At 38.9% G+C, this 21,028-nt stretch overlaps 1 protein-coding gene across 1 annotated transcript in view; it reads left to right on the top strand.

The window, feature by feature from the left end:
* The window catches only part of LOC124615400 (protocadherin-like wing polarity protein stan), a 357,491-nt gene that overhangs the window by 155,712 nt on the left and 180,751 nt on the right, over nucleotides 1–21,028 (top strand). The window contains exons 17-20 of the mRNA XM_047143245.1: nucleotides 644–756; nucleotides 13,023–13,187; nucleotides 16,439–16,593; nucleotides 19,364–19,530. Of these exons, the coding sequence (XP_046999201.1) occupies nucleotides 644–756; nucleotides 13,023–13,187; nucleotides 16,439–16,593; nucleotides 19,364–19,530 (600 nt within the window). The remainder of the gene's footprint in view (nucleotides 1–643; nucleotides 757–13,022; nucleotides 13,188–16,438; nucleotides 16,594–19,363; nucleotides 19,531–21,028) is intronic.

Here is a 21,028-nt window from a genome sequence, read left to right as displayed (position 1 = left end):
TGCATTGGAATTACTTCTACACACACACACACACACACACACACACACACACACACACACACACACACACACACACAGACAGAGAGAGAGAGAGAGAGAGAGAGAGAGAGAGAGAGAGAGAGAGAGAGCTGATTTGTCCAATGTCTCTCACCACACACAAAAGTTGCTTTTGTAGACCACCAAATCAATGAAAATAAATATAATATAACAATTAGTTGTCATAGGCATTTAACCTGGATATGGTATTAGTGCATTTGCTGGATTGGTATCCATTTTGTCTTAAATTTCACTTAATATAATACATAGAATATGCAATACAGAATTTTCAAGTTCACAAAGAAAATAGTCATTTGACTGCCAGCACAAAGGGAAAGAGTGTGAGAAAATTCAGTGTACAAATTAACAAGTGGTGTAAGAAAAATAATACTTACCTTGCACAGATGATCATGTGTAACTAGATTATTAAATCTTTGAAACTAAGGTTTTGTCCAAAATAAATAAATATAAATAAAAAATGCTGAAACATTGGTCTAAGGAAATACTGGAATTGTGAATACAATTACATTGAATGTGCTACAAACACTGAAATTTATTTGTGTGTGTATATCGTTTACTGCCACTAACTAAATCTATAATTTTGCAGAGTGCAACATTAAATGTAGATGAATGTGATACTGCTTTGGCTGTAAAGTATGGGGCTCAACTGGGTCCACAGTGGTCTTGTGCAAACTATACACATCATTTTCTGGAACCAAGGTATGTTTTTGTGAGTACTTGATTAAAAGTGATTTCTGCCTTTTTCACACTTTATTTCTGTAAACTGTGTAACACTCTTTCATGTGATATGCTTGTTGTGTTTGCTTTGTACAGCCTTATAACAGCTGATCTTCCTCAACTATGTTGTGCACTTTCTTGATGATTTCATAAAAATATTACAGTATTGGCATGTCCTACATATGGATCGTGTCTGAGAGAACTATCACCTTCTTTGAAATCAGCAGATCCTTTCTTAGCTACTTAAAAGTGAAGGAACAGATTGCTTGTAAACTTTCACTACCTTTTGACATATTTCTGTTGGAATAAACTATCAAAAACAAAGAATTCTGTCAATGTTCATTGTTCTACCTTTCATATTTGAAGGAAACCCATGTAACATGACTTTTATAGTGGAAGGAAGAAAACATCATAGATATCAGTGTGTGAGGGTTTGTGCTGATGAAGTACAGCTTCTTGCAGATAGGCACAACAAAAAGACTGTTCCAAATAAAGTTTTCGGCCCGTAAGGCCTTCCTCAAAAACGCACACGCACATGCACACGCATGCACGCACACATGCACGCAAAATTCAGCTCACACACAAATGGCTGCAGTCGAAGGCAGCTGTCGCCACACTACCAGACTCCAATGTAGACAGACTGCAGTGGTGCGGGTATGAGTTGTGTTTGCACGTGTGTGTGTGTGTGTGTGTGTGTGTGTGTGTGTGTGTGTGTGTATGTATCTGTTGTCTATTTTTGGTGAAGGCCTTACAGGTTGAAAGTGTTATTTGGAACAGTCTTTTTTGTTGTGCCTATCTGCACTCAGCATCTCCGCATTTCCACTATAAGATGAGTAGCAACTTTCTTTTTGATATTGTTACATTCCATCCTGGATTTTCCATTCTTTGTTGAGAGCCCCGTGGCAAAGAACTGCTCCTGGAGATGTTCCAAGGCACAAGATATGGTGTTGCGCAGACTCCAGAGACACACTGTATGATGATGATGATGATGTAAGCATGTTGTAAGGAGACCTGGTGTCACCACAAAATGTCCCAAGAGTACCTCAGATTTGAAAATTACCACCAAACAAAAGCAGCATCACACTAATATTTTATTTAACAAACACTACTTTTATTTTGCTAGACCTAGTTTGTAATATTTACACTTGCTCAATCATAAGAGACACTGAGGGTACAAATGCTCAAATAAGACTTCCTCTTTTTTAAAAAAAAGAGAGAGAGGCACTGTGCACTCAAAGTGTCAAGTCTTTGCCAGGCCAAGAAATTTTCTCCTCAAAATTGTGTTGTTAATATATGATTACAATGATAACAAATTGGCCGGTGGACAGTCAAATAGTCCCAGTAGCCAGCTTGAACATACAACCGATTTTGCCAAAGTTGACTGAGAAACATGGCATACTTTGGTATTAGACAGGAGAGTGACTTCTGTGGAATGAGTGAGAGTAATATTTGTCTGTATGATAAAATGTGTCACAAAGAAGAAGAAGAAGAAGAAGAAGGAGAAGGAGAAATTTATCGATGGAGACTATATGAACAGCAGGGATTTTGATACACTTGAGGTCATATTTGTGAACTGATAATAATCATTGATGTTAGTGCTCCCGGAAGATGGACAGTCTCCAACAATCAATCTTTTCTTCTCATCCCATCTGGTAGGTCTCCCCTGTCCTGAGGTTCTGTGTAACTTTTCTGAGCTCTCATTTCCTAGACCTCACCAGTCCTTTTCTTTTGCCCTTCTTCCTTCCACTTCAACCCTTCTGCCAGAAAAAGGAGCTACTGGCTCCGAAAGCTTGCAAATTTAAATACCTTTGTATGTGTATTCTCCAGCCTCCATTTGGTGAGTAGACTTTTTTATCCATCCAGTTTATGCAGGGCCATAAGGTATCTATAATCTCAAATGAGACATGAAAGAAGTATAGAAGGGCATGCAAGTGGAAATGCTCATGCTATGTTGTATAGTGTGCTCTACATTATGTTTCATGACCATTGGACTTATTATAATATGTAATTGGTTTATCTTCCTAGTTGAATTTATTAGTGATGAATCTGAAACACTAGACCAGGGCTGGCCAGAAATTCTCCTTCACATGTGCAACTTCCGGGTCACAGCGTGCATGCCACAGCTGTCAGCGTTCATGTAGTGCATGTTTCTACACATAGATGTCGCTTTATCCACTTGCTTGGATATTCTGTACCGGCTCATTGTAGTGCTCTTTCCACAGTTTGCAAGTCAACCATGGGAAGGTATTTCGCGTATTAAACATTTAAAATACTGTCACAGTCTACTCATTGAGATGTCTACTTTTATGTTAACAGTTTAACCCAGTAAGACAAGTAATACAGTTAACAACTGTGAGTTTTTATTATGGCAGCTTGACTGATGGCATGTAAATACGTGTAATGATTTTGATGTAGTATTTAAGAAAGAGAGTACTTAGCGACTTCCAACTAATTCTCGGTGCCCTCAGTTACACCGACATAATTTCTGTCTCACTGACCTCTGAACAGAATGATAACTGCAGACCTCTTGATGATCACCTGCTATTTCAATACCATTATTGCTATATCTTTTATCAGTTCCATCTGAAATCTGCATAATAACTGACAATTAGATGAATGTTATGTTTTATCGACTTCAGCAGAGCGTAGCCCTTCACACATTTTTTAAAAAAAAAAAAAAAAAAAACAACCTGCACTGCATCAATAATGTGCACATTTAGTCATAGTAATAAGTATTTCATTTTAAAAGCAGAAAATGTTCTTAAGAATTAAAGTACTTTAAAAACAGCAACATATATCGAGAATATTTGCCAGGCACCTCTATGCATTTTTGTACTTGTAAAATAACAATCATGCTCACTTTAGACAGAATTTCAATATTGGTTGTTTCATTACTCTGGAATATGTTTCCCTACAGTTAGTCTACCATTTCATATTCATTTTCATACACTTTTCCTTTTGAGTATTCCACAGAAAAAAATCACAAGCAGACAGATCTGGCAAATCGCAAATGAGGCGGCCAGAAACATTTGCTTATTGTGCATTATTCTGTGGAGGCTTCATGAACGTAATACAGCCTTTACCTAGATGTGTGGCATGTAGCTCATCTTGGTGGAAAAAGCTTAGTCTTTCATGTTTCTTTAGCTGAGAGTTAAAGTTTTCAAAATTTGAAATAGGTGTCTTATTTGATCAGAAGCCACACACCAAACCCACTATTTCATCCCTCAGTCACCTAACCAACTTTATCCTGACACATAAGTACATCTCCTTGGAAGGGAAGGTACGCAAACAGATCCGTGGCACAGCCATGGACACCTGCATGTAACTCTCTTATGCCATTATGCTTAAGGGCCATTTAGAGGAAACTCCTGTAGCCTCCCAAACCTCTGGCTGGTTCAGGTTCATTGATATCTTCATGATGTACACTCAGGACCAAAGCACCCTATAGGCACCCTATTTTCTTTCCTTCACAATCTCGACACCTTCTTCCAATCCACTTCACCTGCTCCTTCTCAACCCAGAGTGCCACCTTCCTAGATTGTTGACCTCGTGCTTTATGGTGGCTCCATCCACACTTCTGTCCACATCAAACCCTCCAACCACCAACAGTACCTACATTTTGACAATTGCTGCCCCTTCCATTCAGGGATGGTGTATCTGCAGTGACAAGAATTCCCTTTCCCATTATGCTGAAGGTCCACATTACACATTGCCCTTGCCATTTCCCCACACCCCCCCAATCCTTCCACCACCCCAAGAGCCAGCTACAAAACCCTATAGTCACCAATAACACCGTGGACTGGAACAGCTGAACCACGTCCTTCGTCAGAGCTTAAATGATTATCTATCACCATGCCCTGAAATGAGGGACATTGTGCCCAAGATTCTTTGCACCCCTGCTAGAGTGTCATTCCATTGCCCACCCAACCTCCATAACATCCTAGTCTATCCCTATACAACTCCCAATCCCAACCCCTTGCCACAGGGATTATATTTCTGTGGAAGACCCAGGTGCAAAACCTAACCAATCCACCCACCCAGCACTGCCTATTCCAGTCTTGTCACAGGCTTATCTTACACCATCAAAGGCTTGACCACTTGTGAAAGCAGCCATGTTGTATACCAGCTCTGCTGCAACCGTTGCACAGCTTTTTATATTGGTCTGACTACTACCTAGCTTTTCACCAGGATGAAGATCCACCACCAAACTGTAGCCAAGAGCAAAGTAGATCAACCTGTGGCACAACATGCAGCTGAACACAATATGCTTGATTTCAATGGTTGTTTCACAACCTGGGCCATCTGGCTCCTCCCTTCCACCATCAGCTTTTCGGAATTGTGCAAATGGGAGTTATCCTTACAACACATTCTCTCCTCCCAAAATCATCCTGGCTTCAACGTACGGTAACCTATTGTCCCAAACCCTTCATCTAACAGTTTCTGCCCCCTTGGCCTACCACCTCTTCCCTTTCCACATCCCCTCACTATCTTTGTGTGCCACCCTCTGCCCTTTCTCCTTCCCTGCTCTCTTTCTCTTTCCCTGCTCCCTTTCTCCTTCCTTGTTCCTCACCTTTTCCACTCCTCAGCTTTTTCACTCCCCAGATTTCTTTCTGTGGGGAAAGTTTAAGGATATTTGCTATCGTGATCCACCGACAACGCCTGACAACATGCGTCAGCGCATTGTTAATGCATGTGCGAACATTATGGAAGGCGAACTACTCACTGTTGAGAGGAATGTCGTTACACGCATTGCCAAATGCATTGAGGTTGACGGACATCATTTTGAGCATTTATTTCATTAATGTGGTATTTACAGGTAATCACGCTGTAACAGCATGTTTTCTCAGAAATGATAACTTCACAAAGATACATGTATCACATTAGAACAACCGAAATAAAATGTTCAAACGTACCTACATTCTGTATTTTAATTTTAAAAAGCTACCTGTTGCCAACTGTTCGTCTAAAATTGTGAGCCATATGTTTGTGATTACTACAGCGCCATCTATCACAAAGTGGAAAAAAGTGGTCCAACTAAAACATTCATATTTCTTTACGTACTAAACGAATATGTAATAAAAAATGGAGGTTCCTATTTTTAAAAAAACGCAGTTGATATCCGTTTGACCTATGGCAGTGCCATCTAGCGGGCCAACCATAGCGCCATCTGCTTTCCCCCTTCAAGCTAGACGAGTTTCGTTCTTCGTAGTTTTTTCATTTGATGCTTATTTCATGAGATATTTGGCCCGGTCACTATCAATGGACCACCCTGTATATATGTTGTAAGCTTCTCTCGTGAGGTTTTTGGAATAGGTCAAATAGGAGAATTTTCATAATTTTTTAATTATAATTCCAGAAGTACAATTTTAAATTCATGCAAAATTCCAAGCACTTTGCCCCATATCTCAGCTTGCAGTCAGAATTTCAAAATTTGCTCTTGAGACAAAGTTTATTAGGTTTACAGAAATATGTGTACAAAATTTCATAGTTCTAGTATTCATAGAATCTGAGGAAAAGGTACATAAACTTTAAAAAACAAACTTTTCAGGAAACACAATTTAAAGTTCAACCTAATTTTTTTCCTTATGTCACTTTTTCAGAAGGCACCACATTTGTACTCTGGGTCGTCTTTCCCTTCAAGGCTTCTTTTCTGGTTTCATGTTGTCTGCCTGCTTTCCTTTACCAGGTCTTAAACCAATTTTTCGCTTGGAGCTGCTTGGAGATGAGTTCACATTTTCTGCAGATGTTCTTATTTCGGACATAGCCTCATTGCTGGTTTGTCATTATTTCTCACGTCTTCCATTCACTAACTTATTCAAACCCAGTTTATCCAGTTTTTTATACACTCTTTGTGATCGTGGCATAACTGAATGAAGAAAGAATCGAACACTTGTATAAATTTCCGTCAGTATCACAAAGCAAAAAAAAGAATTGCTTCGTCATAAACGATGCAGCTAGTTTGTTAGTGTTTATAAGATACAGAACAGAGTCAAAGGTGATCCATAAAACCAAAGAGTCTGTATCACACCCTTCTAGATGTATCCCGCACACATTTGGTTGAAAGTAATACACAGAATCGTTGTTCACTGAGCTGGTATTGGAGTGCGGCTTCAAAACGTGGGTGTGGCAGAGGGGCCGTGTCACACTTTTAATTAATTTTCAGGCAGTTCGGATGTGATTTCAACATTAAAACTTTGGGAACTTATTGTCCATGAATTGTACTAACAAATAAAAAATAAATCGAAAATTGACATTTTCGGTCAATTTCATCAACGTCTCCCCTTAACAGCCTCTGTTAAGATATTCATCTATAGAGTAGGAGGGGTTGCCTATCAAAAAGTCTTTCAAACACTATTTAAACCGTGCTTTCTTTGAAACCAAGTTTTTAATGGTTCCTGGCAATTTATTGAAAGTGTGTGTTCCTGAATATTGGACCCGTTTTTGAACCAAGGTAAATGATTTTAGGACTTTATGTAGATTGTTCTTATTCGTAGTAATGATACTATGTATTGAGCTATTGATTGGAAATAGATATATATTACTTGCAACAAATTTCATTAAGGAAGAAATATACTGAGAAGCAGTGGTTGGAGTACAAAGTTCCTTGAACAGGTTTCTACATGATGATCTTGAATTTACACCACAAATGATTCATATCATACACTTTTTCACCCTAAAAATATTTGCTCAGCTTGCTGAGTTACTCCAGAATATGATCCCATATGACATAATAGAACAAAAGTAAGCAAAGTATGCAAGTTTTTTTTTTTTTATATTTATATCTCCTACATCTGACTCATTCTCACTGCAAATACAGACTTGTTTAGGCACTTAAACAGTTCTGTGGCATGCCCTTCCCAACTGAATTTATTATCGAGTTGTAATTCCAGAAATTTAACACTTGTCAGCCTCTTCGATCTGCATGTCTTAATATGTTATACACATGCTGGAAGGAAATCTCTTAGAGGTTCTGAACTGCACATAGTGGGTCTTCTCAAAGTTTAATGACAGTAAATTATCTTTAAACCATTCATTAATGTCAGTGAAAATTTGATTAGCAGTTATTTCTAAATCTGTACTTGGCTTGCTACTTATTGCAAAGTTTGGATCATCTGCAAACAAAACAAACTTAGCATCAGGCAATGTAACAGGTCATTAATATACACAAGAAAAAGCAATGGACCCAAGGTGGAATTACATCACATGTAATTAATTCGCAATCAGATGAAGACTGACTGCTTACTGCATAAATATTTTGCAACGGCACCCTTTGTTTCATGTTGGCTATCTGTTCCTCTTCCTTTTCGGCCCCACCTGTCTCTGTCTTCACTACATCCCATACAGTTTTTATTTTGTTGCCTTCGATTTCTGGATTACTTGCTTCAATATTTTTGCAGTATTCTTTGTAATGCATTACAGTTCTAACATCAGAGCTGTTCCTAGATAGTAGATACAGTGTCCTTATTGTCCCACATGATATCTTTAATCCTTGAGTGATCCGCATTTTATTTTTTGACTTCTGTGTGATTTGAGTTATCTTTAGGGGAAAACAGTTTTCAAAAGTGGAGGTAATTTTATTAATGAATGCTTTGTATTTTCCATTTGAGTCAGAAGTACTGCAAACATCTCTCCAGTTCATGTTTTCGAGCAATTTCCTGAATTTCTCAATTTTTGACTTATTTATTACCCTCCTGGATTCAGATTTAATAGGTTTTTTATGCTGACAAATTTCAGTATTGAACACAAGGTGCTGCTTGTCATGATCAGATAGCCTATTTACTATTGGTTTTGTGATGTGAATGTTTTTCCTAGATTTGTCTACAAAGATATTATCAATAGTAGTCTCAGAGCATTTACATATCCTAGTTGCAAAGTTCACAGTAGGAACTAAATTGAATGATAGTGTTACTGACTGCAATAATTGTTGAGTGACAGAGCTTTTCAATAAATTCCCATTAAAATCACCAGAAACCACTATTTCCTCCCCCCCCCCCCCCACCTCCCCACCCCCCACCCCACCCCTCACCCCCCGTGACTTGTGATAACAAAGCTTTCAGATTTTTTTATGAAGAGATTAAAATTTCCTGAAGGTGATCTGTATATACCTACTATTATAAAGGACTTATTATGAAATACGACTTCTTTTGTACAAGCTTCTAAGTGCTGCTCTGAGCAAAATTTATTAATATCAATATTATTTAAATCCAAACAGTTTCTGACAAATGTGGCAATTCCTCCTTTCTCCAAATATTCTCTACAGAAGTAAGAAGCTAACTTGAATCGTGTAACATTTAACATATCTATACCAGTGGTCACATGATGTTCAGAGAGGCAGTTATATCAACTGGTTTGCTCAACTCTAATTCTTCAACACAAATAAGCAACTCATTAAGCTTACCCCTTAGTCCTTGGATATCCTGATGCAATAAGGATAACTGATTTTGTGCACTGGCTGAATTATAACTGGATGAACCTAATTTTCCTGTCAATTTTTGAGTATCTCTATTTTGAATCAGAGGCTGTCTGCATGAATTATGTACATATAAATTTGCTTTCTGGCTGCCTATTTTATCAATGTGAATGTCATTTTCAGTCTGTCTCTGAGCGTCTTTTGTTTCTGCCCTCCCTACTTAAAAAAAACTGCTCATCTGTCACTTGTAACCACTGGTACTTTACCACTTGTGACAGTTGCCCTGCCCCCCCCCCCCCCCCCAAGTTACTTGTTATTAGCCCAGACAGTTTTCCCTTCCCTTTACTGCTGAGGTGAAGGCCATGCCTTGTAGAGTTCCACCTACTGACAGAGTCAACAGGAACCACCCTGATATGAGATCCCATACCTGATCCAAGCAGCCATTCCACCTCTAAATTAACTCTCCGAACAGAAGAATTTAAATGAAGCCGGTCATGGCGCCTCAGAACAGACACCAGCTCAACACCAGTATGTCACCGAGCGAGGTGGCGCAGTGATTCGACACTGGACTCTCATTAGGGAGGACGACAGTTCAATCCCGCATCCGGCCATCCTGATTTAGGTTTTCCGTGATTCCCCTAAATCACTCCAGGCAAATGCCGGGGTGGTTCCTCTGAAAGGGCGCGGCCGACTTCCTTCCCCATCCTTCCCTAATCCGATGAGACCGATGACCACGCTGTCTGGTTTCCTTCCCCAAAACAACCAACCAACCAATCAACCAGTATGTCTCGTTGCTGAAGCTATCTTTACCAGGTCACTCTGAATTGAATAATTAGGGTTCCTATCTATGCTGTTGACCACCCCACCCACTATTACCACCGTGTCTTCCTTTGTGAAGTCTTTGCAAAGTGAACCTACATCCTCTATCACCTGACCCAGACTTGCACTAGGTTTAAAAGAAACTTATGACCTTGTAACCTGACCCTAGTTCATCCTGCAACAGTTGGCCAACACCTCTACCATGTGAACTACCTAGCAACAAAACTTTCATCTTCTTCTCAACTTTTTCTGACTTCAGAGTTTTCAAACACTTTAAAAGTTTGTTGTGTTTTGTGTACTCCTACATCTACTTGTGGCTCATCAGTTTCCAACTGTGACAACAGATCAAACCCATTTTCCACATTCACAACCACACTGTCTGAAAACGTCCTACTTCTATTTCTTCTATAACCTGTTGTCACTTCCCAACTCTCTTTTTCCTTCTCCCCCCTTAACCTTTCACCGAGCGAGGTGGCACAGTGGCTAACACACTGGACTCGCATTCGGGAGGACGCCGGTTCAATTCCGCATCCGGCTGTCCTGATTTAGGTTTTCCGTGATTTCCCTAAATCGCTCTAGGCAAATGCTGGGATGTTCTTTTGAAAGGGTACAGCTGACTTCCTTCCCCGTCCTTCCCTAATCCGATGAGACCAATGGCCTCGCTGTCTGGCTTTCTCCCCCAAACAACCCAACCCAACTTTAACCTTTCCAAATTTGTTACACTTTATCTAGTTCTGCCTGAAGGGCAGCAACCTTTCCAAATTTGTTGCACTTTATCTAGTTCTGCCTGAAGGGCAGCAATCTTCTCCTCCTGTTCCACTATCTTCCTGTCTCTACAGAAAATCCTACACAGTCAATGAGCCTTGTTTATTTCCCCAATTCCCATGCCGCTGCAGTCGCCCACATGAAAGAAACTGTAACAACCCTCACACCACACCCCAGAACCAACAGTCCTATGGCAAGTCATACACTTCCCACTCATGGCAAACAAATTTTAGCTTTAGTCTAAGTTAAAACAAGAATAACTTTGTAGACTACCCAATATATTAAGCCAGTGATAGAGGTCATGTGTGCTTGCTTGTGTGAGTTTGTGTCTGTTTTCTTTGCTGAAGAAGGCTTTGGCTGAAAGCCATTTTGTGTAACAGTCTTTTTGTTGTTCCTGTCTGCAACTGCTATGTATTTATTAATCACCAGTAAATATATATATCAGAGACGGTTTTTAAATTACTTTTGTTTGCAATGATATCATTCACATGCAGTACTGAAGTCATACTAACAAATATAATGACTAGATCTGCCTTCAAAGCAGCAACTCCATTATTTACTTCAGGTGTGAGGTGGTCTTTGACAACACCAAACATTAGCATAGCTGTCTTACTGAGCAACACACCATTGCTGCAATTTCAAACAGTAGCTAACCTGTCTATTATTAATGCAGTCTCATCAGTCAATAGTTTTGTTGGCACTGAATCACCAACCCCATAAGGAAATTTTTCTCGGACAAAGTTTTAACCTGCAGAATAAGTTACTGGCAGCTTTCTCCTCTCTGCAGTAATTGCTAATATTATGATAGTTTTTTGTTCTTAATAAGATACATTTCACCTACTATCACCTTACTTGACATCTCTGGTGTAAAGAGCAACAATGCCACTGCCATATTTGGATTATTTACCTTTGGAAGTTGACAAGTTTCTCAGTTGAATCTTCAGGCAGTGTCTGTGCTAATCAAGTACTTCATTATGTAGGGGGGATCACTTTACGCATAAATCTGCAGTATCTATTGATACTCCCAAGGGACTCAGTCTGTGGTATGTTTAAGGTCTTTGCAACTTCTGAGTTATTTAATGAAATTATTTGTCATGAGATAAGTGTCTCACCTGTCCTTTTTCTCTGTACGAAGGAAAGAATCCTAGCAACAATTTTGGGATGTTTCTCAGTGTCTGGCCCTCAGTAGAATTTCTGTGATGAAACAGAAGTTTTCAGCTTATTCTCAAGTGCAATCCAGTGCTACACATTAGATTCATGCATTCATTTTGCCAGCTTCTCTATTAGATGTACTCTTAGCATAACAAATAATTGCAAGTTTGAAGTCTGCATAATAGCTCTGCTGAATAATTTTCTTTCGAGGTTACAAGTCATTTATGAAGACTAAATTTTACTGTTTAGTCAGAGGAAGACAATGCCTCTCCTCTCATGTAAAACAACAGAACTGTTGGTGCTTCGCTAGTCACCAAATAAATGAACATCAGTAATTGAACATGTTTTCAATATGCATTGAATAATTTTCAGTTACTTTTGAACTTTTGACCTAAGGAATGACCACTACAGTTGAGGATTATATAATGTGAAAATATATCAGTATTTGTAGGGTTGCACAGATTAGCCACACACCAGTTTTTTGTGGCCAAATATTAGGAAGAGGTGCTGCATGTGATCAAGCAACAATTCTGCCACTATTTGCTCTGAATTGCTCGTTCTCTATAGTTATTTCTCACTGAACATGTGAACTACCTCTGTACAAATAAAAGAAGACACTTTATCAAGCTTGTCTCACTCGTCGTAATTATCCTGTCTTTTTCTGTTGATATTATCTGGATGAAACAATTGTTTAATTTTTCAGAGTCATAATTTCTAGTTTTGTGTTGCCACAAGTGGCAGGGGAAAAAGTAATGAAAGACTGTTTTCCACTTTATACAGTTGTCCTTCAGCTGCTTGAATCATACACACATGATTCTTCTTTATAATCTGCAGAACTCAGTGCTCAAAATTAGTCTCTTTTCTTCTTGTGGTTATGCTTGCACATTTTCAATTCTCTATGCAATGCATTGAAATAGTATCCATGAAAACATGTCGATACATACCTATAGCTGCTGAAGATAATTACTGTGAATTATTAAAATAATTGCTGTGAATTATTGTGTAATTCAGACCAAAAATGTCATTCGTATTCATATTTTCACACAGTCAGTTTTCAGTTTTATGTGATTTATAGTACAGATATTAATTGATTTGGTTCCAGGTGTGCTATTTTCACAGAGACATGCTACAGATTTTTGGACCTTACTGGGCCACTTCAAATTGGTGGCTTACCATCTCTGCCAACACATTTTCAAGTAAACAGCAAAGATTTTATTGGATGTATTAGTGATCTATACATTGATCATAAGTTTATTGATCTTAATGGGTAAGTGTAGAAATTGTGTTGTTGGTAAGATGTTCTTTTTAGAGGACATGTAGTTATAATGTTTGGAAAAATGTGCTTAGTTTTTGCATTTTCTGTTTTTGAAGAATTTGTACTTACTTTTTGTTTGCATATTTAAGTAACAAGTGCTCCAACATTTGCTTAGAGTTTTTAATTAGAACAGAAAATCACCTGTCTTTCCTTACTAGCTTGATGAACGATGACTAATGCTAATGTTGATACATACTGTGTGAATTGTGTTGTTTGTGATTATATGCCATTTTATGCTACAATACTTTGTTGTGTAAATGTGATCATGCTGTCATGATATATAGCTTATCTCCCAAGAGATTTTTCTGCCAATCTGTCAACACTTCAGAGCAGTTGTAACTATCCTCTTGCTGGTAACATTGGAACACGGAATCTCAATAGCCTTTAGTGCCACAATTTCAAACTGTGGAGTATTAACACCTGTTGCCTACAGATATTTGACTATGTCACCATTTTCTAATTGCATCAACTTATTGAATTTTTTCACTTCTCCATATTTTCTGAACTTTCAAGTATTTTCTTGAATGTCTCTACACCAGCATACTTGAAACTTTCACTTGGTGTGTCGTCATTCTCCCAAAACTCTGTAGTTCCTCATCTCCTTAACAGCTACACTCACTTCTTCAGTGTTGGTTGCCCTTCATCACTTCTGATACCAGCTTGTTGCATCTGTTCCTGTTCCTCTTCTTGAAATTTCAGGATTCCCCCAAAGTTCAACAATTCTTTAAAATATTTTTCCCATCTTTCTGTGATTTTAGTTTCCTCTCTGATTAACTTTCCTTTTTATCCCTGCATATTGTTGTCTGCAGCTGCCATCCTTGTTTTATCTCTTTTATTCCCTTAAACATTCTCGTAACAGCCTTTTCACTTTTATATTCCTCGACATCATTCCATCAGTTTTTGTCAAATTTGCATTTGCATTTGCATTTGTGTGTGTGTGTGTGTGTGTGTGTGTGTGTGTGTGTCAGTAACTAAGCTGGCAAAATGTACATTATTGGAATGAATTTGCCATGGATATCATGAGGCATTGCAATGTAAGTTTGCTAAAACATAATGATCTTTTTGTTTCATAAACATTTCATCAACTCAATTTCTTTTATTTCTGCAGGCACCATGACCCTAGTACATATCTGCACATGGTCCAGATAGTGTTCCTCCATCTGATGATGAGCTTGCAGTAGCTTGAAAACTGGTTAACAGTGCAATAAATCTTATTAAAACTAACAAAAAAGGCTGGTTACATATTATACTCTCATACATTTCTAATAATAATATACTCATTAAGCAGTGGCAGGAGAACACACACATACAAAAAGGTTTAACTTTTACAGTCATTCGGAGCCATTGGCTCGTTCTTCTGGCAGAAGAGTTGAAGGAGAAGGAATAGGGGTGAAGGAAAAGGACTGGAGGGGTTTAGGGAAAGGGGTACAGTTCAGAAAAGAATTGTTGGGAGTAGCACCGGACAAGATTAGAGAACCTGCAGACGCAAGGATGGAAGATAGGGTAATATACAGACAGAGATTACTACTAAAACATTGTGCATGAGTTAATAAAAGTGAAAAGCTAAGTAAGTGCATAGTCTGTAACAGTGGTGGAATGGGGGGACAGTGAAAAATAGACAGGGCGGAAAATGAAAGATGTACAAAACTAAACTGGAGTGAAGAAAGGAGTAGTTATTGTGAAGAAAAGCTGAGATGGAAGGAATTAACATAAATTAAGGCCATAAGGACATGTTGTAGTGCTAGTTCCCACCTTGCGGAGTTCTGAGAGTGGGGGAAGAATCCAGATGGCTTGTGTGGTTAAACAGGCACTGAGGTCATGATTGTAATGTTTCAGAACATGCCCTGCAACAAGATATTGTATGTTGCCAGCAGACACCCTCTGCCTATGCCCATTCATCCTGATTGATAACTGGGTGGTAGTAATGGCCCAGGAAATCTGCTTTCCTGGGCCATCACGTCCAATCCTGGTACTGCTGATCCCTCAAAAAAAAAAAAAAAAAAAAAAAAAAATCAACTTCAGAGCACACCACTTGTCACTCAGTATTATCCTGGTCTGGAATGTGTTAATCATCTACTTTGACAAGGCCACGACTTTCTAAAGTCATGCCCAGAAATGAGATCCATTCTGTCTTATGATTTTGCCCACTACATCAGGAATAACTGTTCATCACCCTCCCAATCTCCGCAATATCCTTGCACCCCTGTGACCATCCCCACTGCAAGACTTGCCGTGTGCATCCTCCTACCACCACCTGTTCCACCCAGCTGGCAAAACATACACTATCAAAGAGAGAGCCACCTGTGTCATGACACATCACATTCCACCTGTTATGTAAACATTATTCAGCCTTTTACATTGGCATGACTACCACCCAGATATTAATCAGGATGAATGGGCATAGGCAGAGGGTGTCTACCGGCAACCCACAATATCCTGCCAGTCTCTCAAAAGCCCGCAGGTGGGAACTAGATCTACATCATGTCCTTGGTTCTTGCCACCCACCTGTCCATCATTTACATTAATTCCTTCCATCTCAGTATTTCTTCACAGTAACTATTTCTTTCTTCACTCCATTTTAGTTTTGCACATCTTTCATTTTTTGATCTGTTTGTTTTTTGCCACCACTATTACATACAATGCACTTAGTTTTTCACACTTATTAGCTCATGCACGATGTTTTAGTAGTAATCTCTGTCTTGCATATTACCCTGTCTTCCACTTTTAAGTTTTCAGGTTCTCAGATCTCATCCAGTGCAGTCCCCAACAATCAGTCTTTCCTTCTCATCCCATCCTGTAAGTCTCCTCTGACCTGGGGTTCTGGGTGACTTTTATGAGCTATAACCCTTTCCCTAAACCTCTCCAGTCCTTTTCCTTCACCCCTCTTCCTTCCCCTTAAATGCTTCTGTCGGAGGAAGGAGCCATTGGCTCCAAAAGCTTGTAAAAGTTAAACGTTTTTGTGTGTGTTCTCCTGCCGCTGCTTGGTGAGTAGATTTTTTATCTATCCATTTACACAATAACTGAAATTGTTGTATACATCCCACGTGCCATTACTTTGAGCATTGTATAAATTTAGAAACTTTGGATCAGTGTAGAGCATGTTTCCTTTTTTTTATTCTCCTCATCAACCACTTTATTGAAGTATTATTTTGTCCTGTTTAGAGAACTCTGTAATTACAAAAATAATGTCTTTTGTTATACAGCTATGTTGCAGAAAATGGAACAATAGCTGGTTGTCCAGAAAAACGGTTTTTCTGTCAGTCCAATCCATGTAATCATGGAGGGAAATGTGTGGAAGGATGGGGAACTTATCTGTGTGAATGCAGTGAAGGGTGGAGTGACAAAGACTGTAGTCGAGGTAAGACCACTAGTATGAAACCATCTTTTCAAAATTACATGAGCTGTCATAAACTTTATCTTTCTTTTGACTCATTTGATATGATTTTGTACATGTTACTTTCCAGTGTAAATTTATTCATTTCTGCTGACATATTCATAGCATTGTGGTCAATATTCTCACAAAAATCTGTTATTTTTATGTAATTAAAGCTTAAAAAGGTCATTAAATATCAAGATTGGGTCACATGATCAAAAACACACTCTGTTATTGGCTGATTCTCTGGTGATGTTACAGACTAGGCACTACACGTGTGTTAAGGAGTGTTAGCTGAAGCTACAAGGTTTTTATGTACTTTTCTGCAAACAATTTAGCTATTTAGTGATGGAGAAATCAATTACAACCTTTAAGTAACAGTAGAAAGGAATTTTGTGAACGCTGATAGTGGAAACGTTGCAAAAGTAGATGCGTTTATGCTCCACCTGTTAGAGTGGTGATATGTACAACAATGGACATTCTACGTGCTGTTTCGTGAGCCAGTTCCATAGTTCTAGTTTGATCATAGCCTTGGTGATTGTCAGGACAGGTTCCGCTCCAATAAATCAAGTCGTTGCCCCCATCCAGTCCCATCTGTCGGCTTGTTCATTGCCACAGATCCCTGAGTGGCCAGAGATCCACACTAGGTTTACCCTAATGCTTCCCCCCTAGCTCCACCAGAGCCCTGTGGCAATCTGCGACAATCTTAGATCGTGTTGCAGGAGCTGCCAGTGATTTCAGGGCTGCTTGGCTGTCTGAATAGATGTAGATGATACGGTCCTTGTAGCACATACGCATATTCTCCGCCACACATGCCCTGATAACAGTAATTTCAGCTTGGAATGCAGAGGCCAGGTTTCCTAGAGAGATGATGCCCTACAGTCTTGGCTGAACCCCATACACCCCTGCCCCAATGCCTTGGTCTGATTTCGACCCATCGGTGAACCAAACAGTGTCCCGCATACCGTTTTTTCCCACTGCTCCCTGCTTCCAATTATTATATTGTAAGGCTTGTTGAAGCAGTTGGGAGCTATTGTATAGTCAGCAGGCATTTCCTCAGCCATTCCTATGTTTACCTCACTCACTATGTTAGTGTGTGAGTATGGATATCCCGATGAGATCCAGTTTTTGCCTGTTTTAAGTCTGTATGCCCCAGCTGGTGTAGTGGAGGCATGTCCAGCATGGCTTCCATCCCAGCGGATGGTGTGCTGCTAATTCTGCCTGTTATGGCTGAGCTGGTCAGTCTCTGCACCTTAGCAAGCTCCTTAGCTGCAACCCACTGTTCTACCTTCTTCCACCACACTACGGCCCCATAGAAAATTCTAGGTGTAACCACTGTGGTGTATATCCTGTGCATATCTCTGGGGCTTATGCCGCAGTAGCACCATCTGACTTCCATCTGTTCCCAGTAATGAAAGATGATCTGCAGGGACATCATTATGCTTCTGATGATGACGTTGAGAGAACTGTGAGACTGTGGTTGTGCAAACAGAGTGTCGACTTCTTCTGTGACAGCTTCAGAAAACTTGTTCATTGTAGACAGAAATGTATCCCATTGGCTGATGATTATGTGGAAAAAGTGAATATTAGTAATTAAAGATCACATTCTAAGGATTATTTGTGCATTTTATTTATTAAAATATTCCCATCCCAACTCAATTAACGAAGGTGGAGGCATTACTTTTCATTTGGCCCTTGTAAGATAATGAAACTGTGAAAATTTAAACAGTAAGGATCCTAACTGGACAGTAGGAAGATAAAAACATTGTTTCTAATAAAGTAAAAAGTGCATGGTCGCATTAACTAAAAAATATCTTTCTGAACGTGATGTGTGTGAACACCAATTGCAAATGCAAGCGCATGTAAACGGGAAGCAAAACACAATAATTTTCTGTTTCTAATTGGCTTGATGAAGTTTTGTAATTGTGATTTCATTTTCATGTGAGAGGACTGTCGAGTTGTTTTACAAATAAATTAAAAATGTTGCTTCGAGTTAGATTCGAACCAGCGATCTATGGACCTCATCTTATAAAATTTGAAAGTCTATCACTCTAACAACTGATCTACCAAATAATTAAGGTGCAGATGGGTAAAACGACAATTTTCACTAGATGTTTAATTTCGTTGAATGATGCTATCCTTCAATGTAACAGCCAACTTCACAGTGTAACACATTTTTAATGAAGTTAGTAAACTTGTGTGTCAACATGGCAGAAATTTGTCTGTACAGTGCAACCACATTTTATGCATCTTATTCTCTGGAACAACCAAAAACAAATTTTTAGGAGTTTTTATAGATGTATTTGTATAATATGGTACTACATGCTATTTGTAACCCATTTTCCAAATCGTAAATTCCAAAACAAGACATCATTGTGAATTAGCATTATGACAGCAGGAGCAGCCGTCACAGGCATCGCGTAACTTGAATGGAGCATTTTAGTGGACTTTCAAATTATTTGAATTTTGTTTCCGTTTTTATAAAAGAGTATTGAAATTCGAGACGGAAAAAACATGTTAGGAGCATAAAATGATATAATTAAGCATTTAAGACAATTTGCAGAAAACAGTCAAGTACCATATTGTGGCTACAAATAAAGAAAATTACTCATGTATTAATAATTTGAGATATCCATGTAGAAAACTAAATATTAATTAAAACTTTTGTCTTACCAGTTCATGCTATTGAGTGATGTCAGTTGCTTTTCCATATTGATAACAGTATTGTACATGCTATTCGTGGCATTTTTTGCAGCTGTGAAACCACCTTGGCGATTTCAAGGTGACGGAATTATTTCATTCAATCCTCTGCTCCGTCCCATACAGCTCCCCTGGCTCAATGCTCTATCAGTCCGAACCTTACAGGAAGATGCTTTCATTATGAGCATTCAGATTGGGCAGAACAACTCTGCATTGCTAAGTGTAAGTACAGTTCAATGGTCTGTTCTGTTTTTTAGATTGGTCACTGTTATATGTGAATTACGTGAATTCAGATATTGTTAATGCTTCTTTTTCAACTTTTATGGTGTGAAGAATGTGGGTTCTTGTTACTTTCCTAAAATCTCTATTTCCAGAAACAATTATCAAATAATATTTGTAAGTTATGCTTAAACAGAAACCTGTTAGATATACATATGTAAGAGTCAGTAAGAGTTGAAACACAGAGCTGACATGAACACTATATTATGCATATAAGAGCTAGCAGGAGGGGAAGTATTTGAATTAGAAGATAAGTGAAATCATTTAAACAGAAATATTTTGATGCACTATTGGAAAGGGCAGAGAGTGCTGGGATGCATATAGATCTTTGGGAAATACAGTATAATAGCCAAGGCCTGCAGGTCTAGTGGTAAAGTGCATTCCTAGGAACCGAAAGCTCACAGAACGAATCCTGGTTGATCCACAGAATATTTTAGTTCATCTGTAACCTAGTCTTCACCTCTTCGTGATGCAAAAATTCACCAGGACTGACTCATGATTAACATTCACCATTAAACTCTTATGTCACCTTTTCCCAATATGATTGCTATAGTGGGAGGGAGTGCAAATTGCTGACATGGCGTCCAGTTGAAGAACCTACAACATGCTGTTGGATCACACGGAATTTCAAATAATAATTCTATTTTAGTAATCAGTGAACTGAGAATATTTGTAATATGGGTAGACTTGTTTTTCTCTCTAAATTGCAACAGATGGAATTGTAGAAGCTGTAAAATAGTTATTCAGATTGAGTTTAAGTTAACTTTTATGCTCCTTTTCTACTTTCCTCTTTTACTGTTTCCTTTCCTTTTAATTTATTTATTTTCTCTCCTTCTGAACCATATTTCCTGCACTTAGTTTTTTTTCTCTCTTCTTTTTACCTCATTTCCATTTATCTGCAACTACATTTCTGCACTCTCTGCTAGCTCTTAGTTACATAATTTTAAAGGCTAATCTGGCGCCAACAACCCAATTTTCCTCTCATCCTGTTCAGTAAGGCTCACTTGGGATTCTGGGTGACTTTTCTTGTGGTTTGTTAAGGTTTAAGATTCTCACTTTCTTCCATCTTTTCCTCTATCCTGCCAGAAGACAGTGTGCCTGATTCCAGAAGTTACATACACTGATCAGCCAGAACCTTATGACCACCGACCTACTACCAGTAAAACCCATCCAGGCGATAGCAGCATCACCTGACGAGGAATGACTGTAGTCAAACAAACACACAGTACATGTAGCATCAGTGAGTGTGCTGTCCGTGTGTAAAATTGGGAATCTATCTGAGTTTGTCTGAGGGGAGATTGTGATGGCCCAGACACTTGGCACAAACATTTTGGAAACTGCACGATTTGCTGCGTGTTCAAGGAGTGTTGTGGGGAATATCTTAAACACAAAACGAAACCCAGGTGAAACCATGTCCAGACATCGCGGGGTTGGGCGTCCA

This window comes from Schistocerca americana, chromosome 1 (genome assembly GCF_021461395.2).
Source record: "Schistocerca americana isolate TAMUIC-IGC-003095 chromosome 1, iqSchAmer2.1, whole genome shotgun sequence".
Taxonomy (NCBI): domain Eukaryota; kingdom Metazoa; phylum Arthropoda; class Insecta; order Orthoptera; family Acrididae; genus Schistocerca; species Schistocerca americana.
This window is presented reverse-complemented; position numbering and strand designations above follow the sequence as displayed.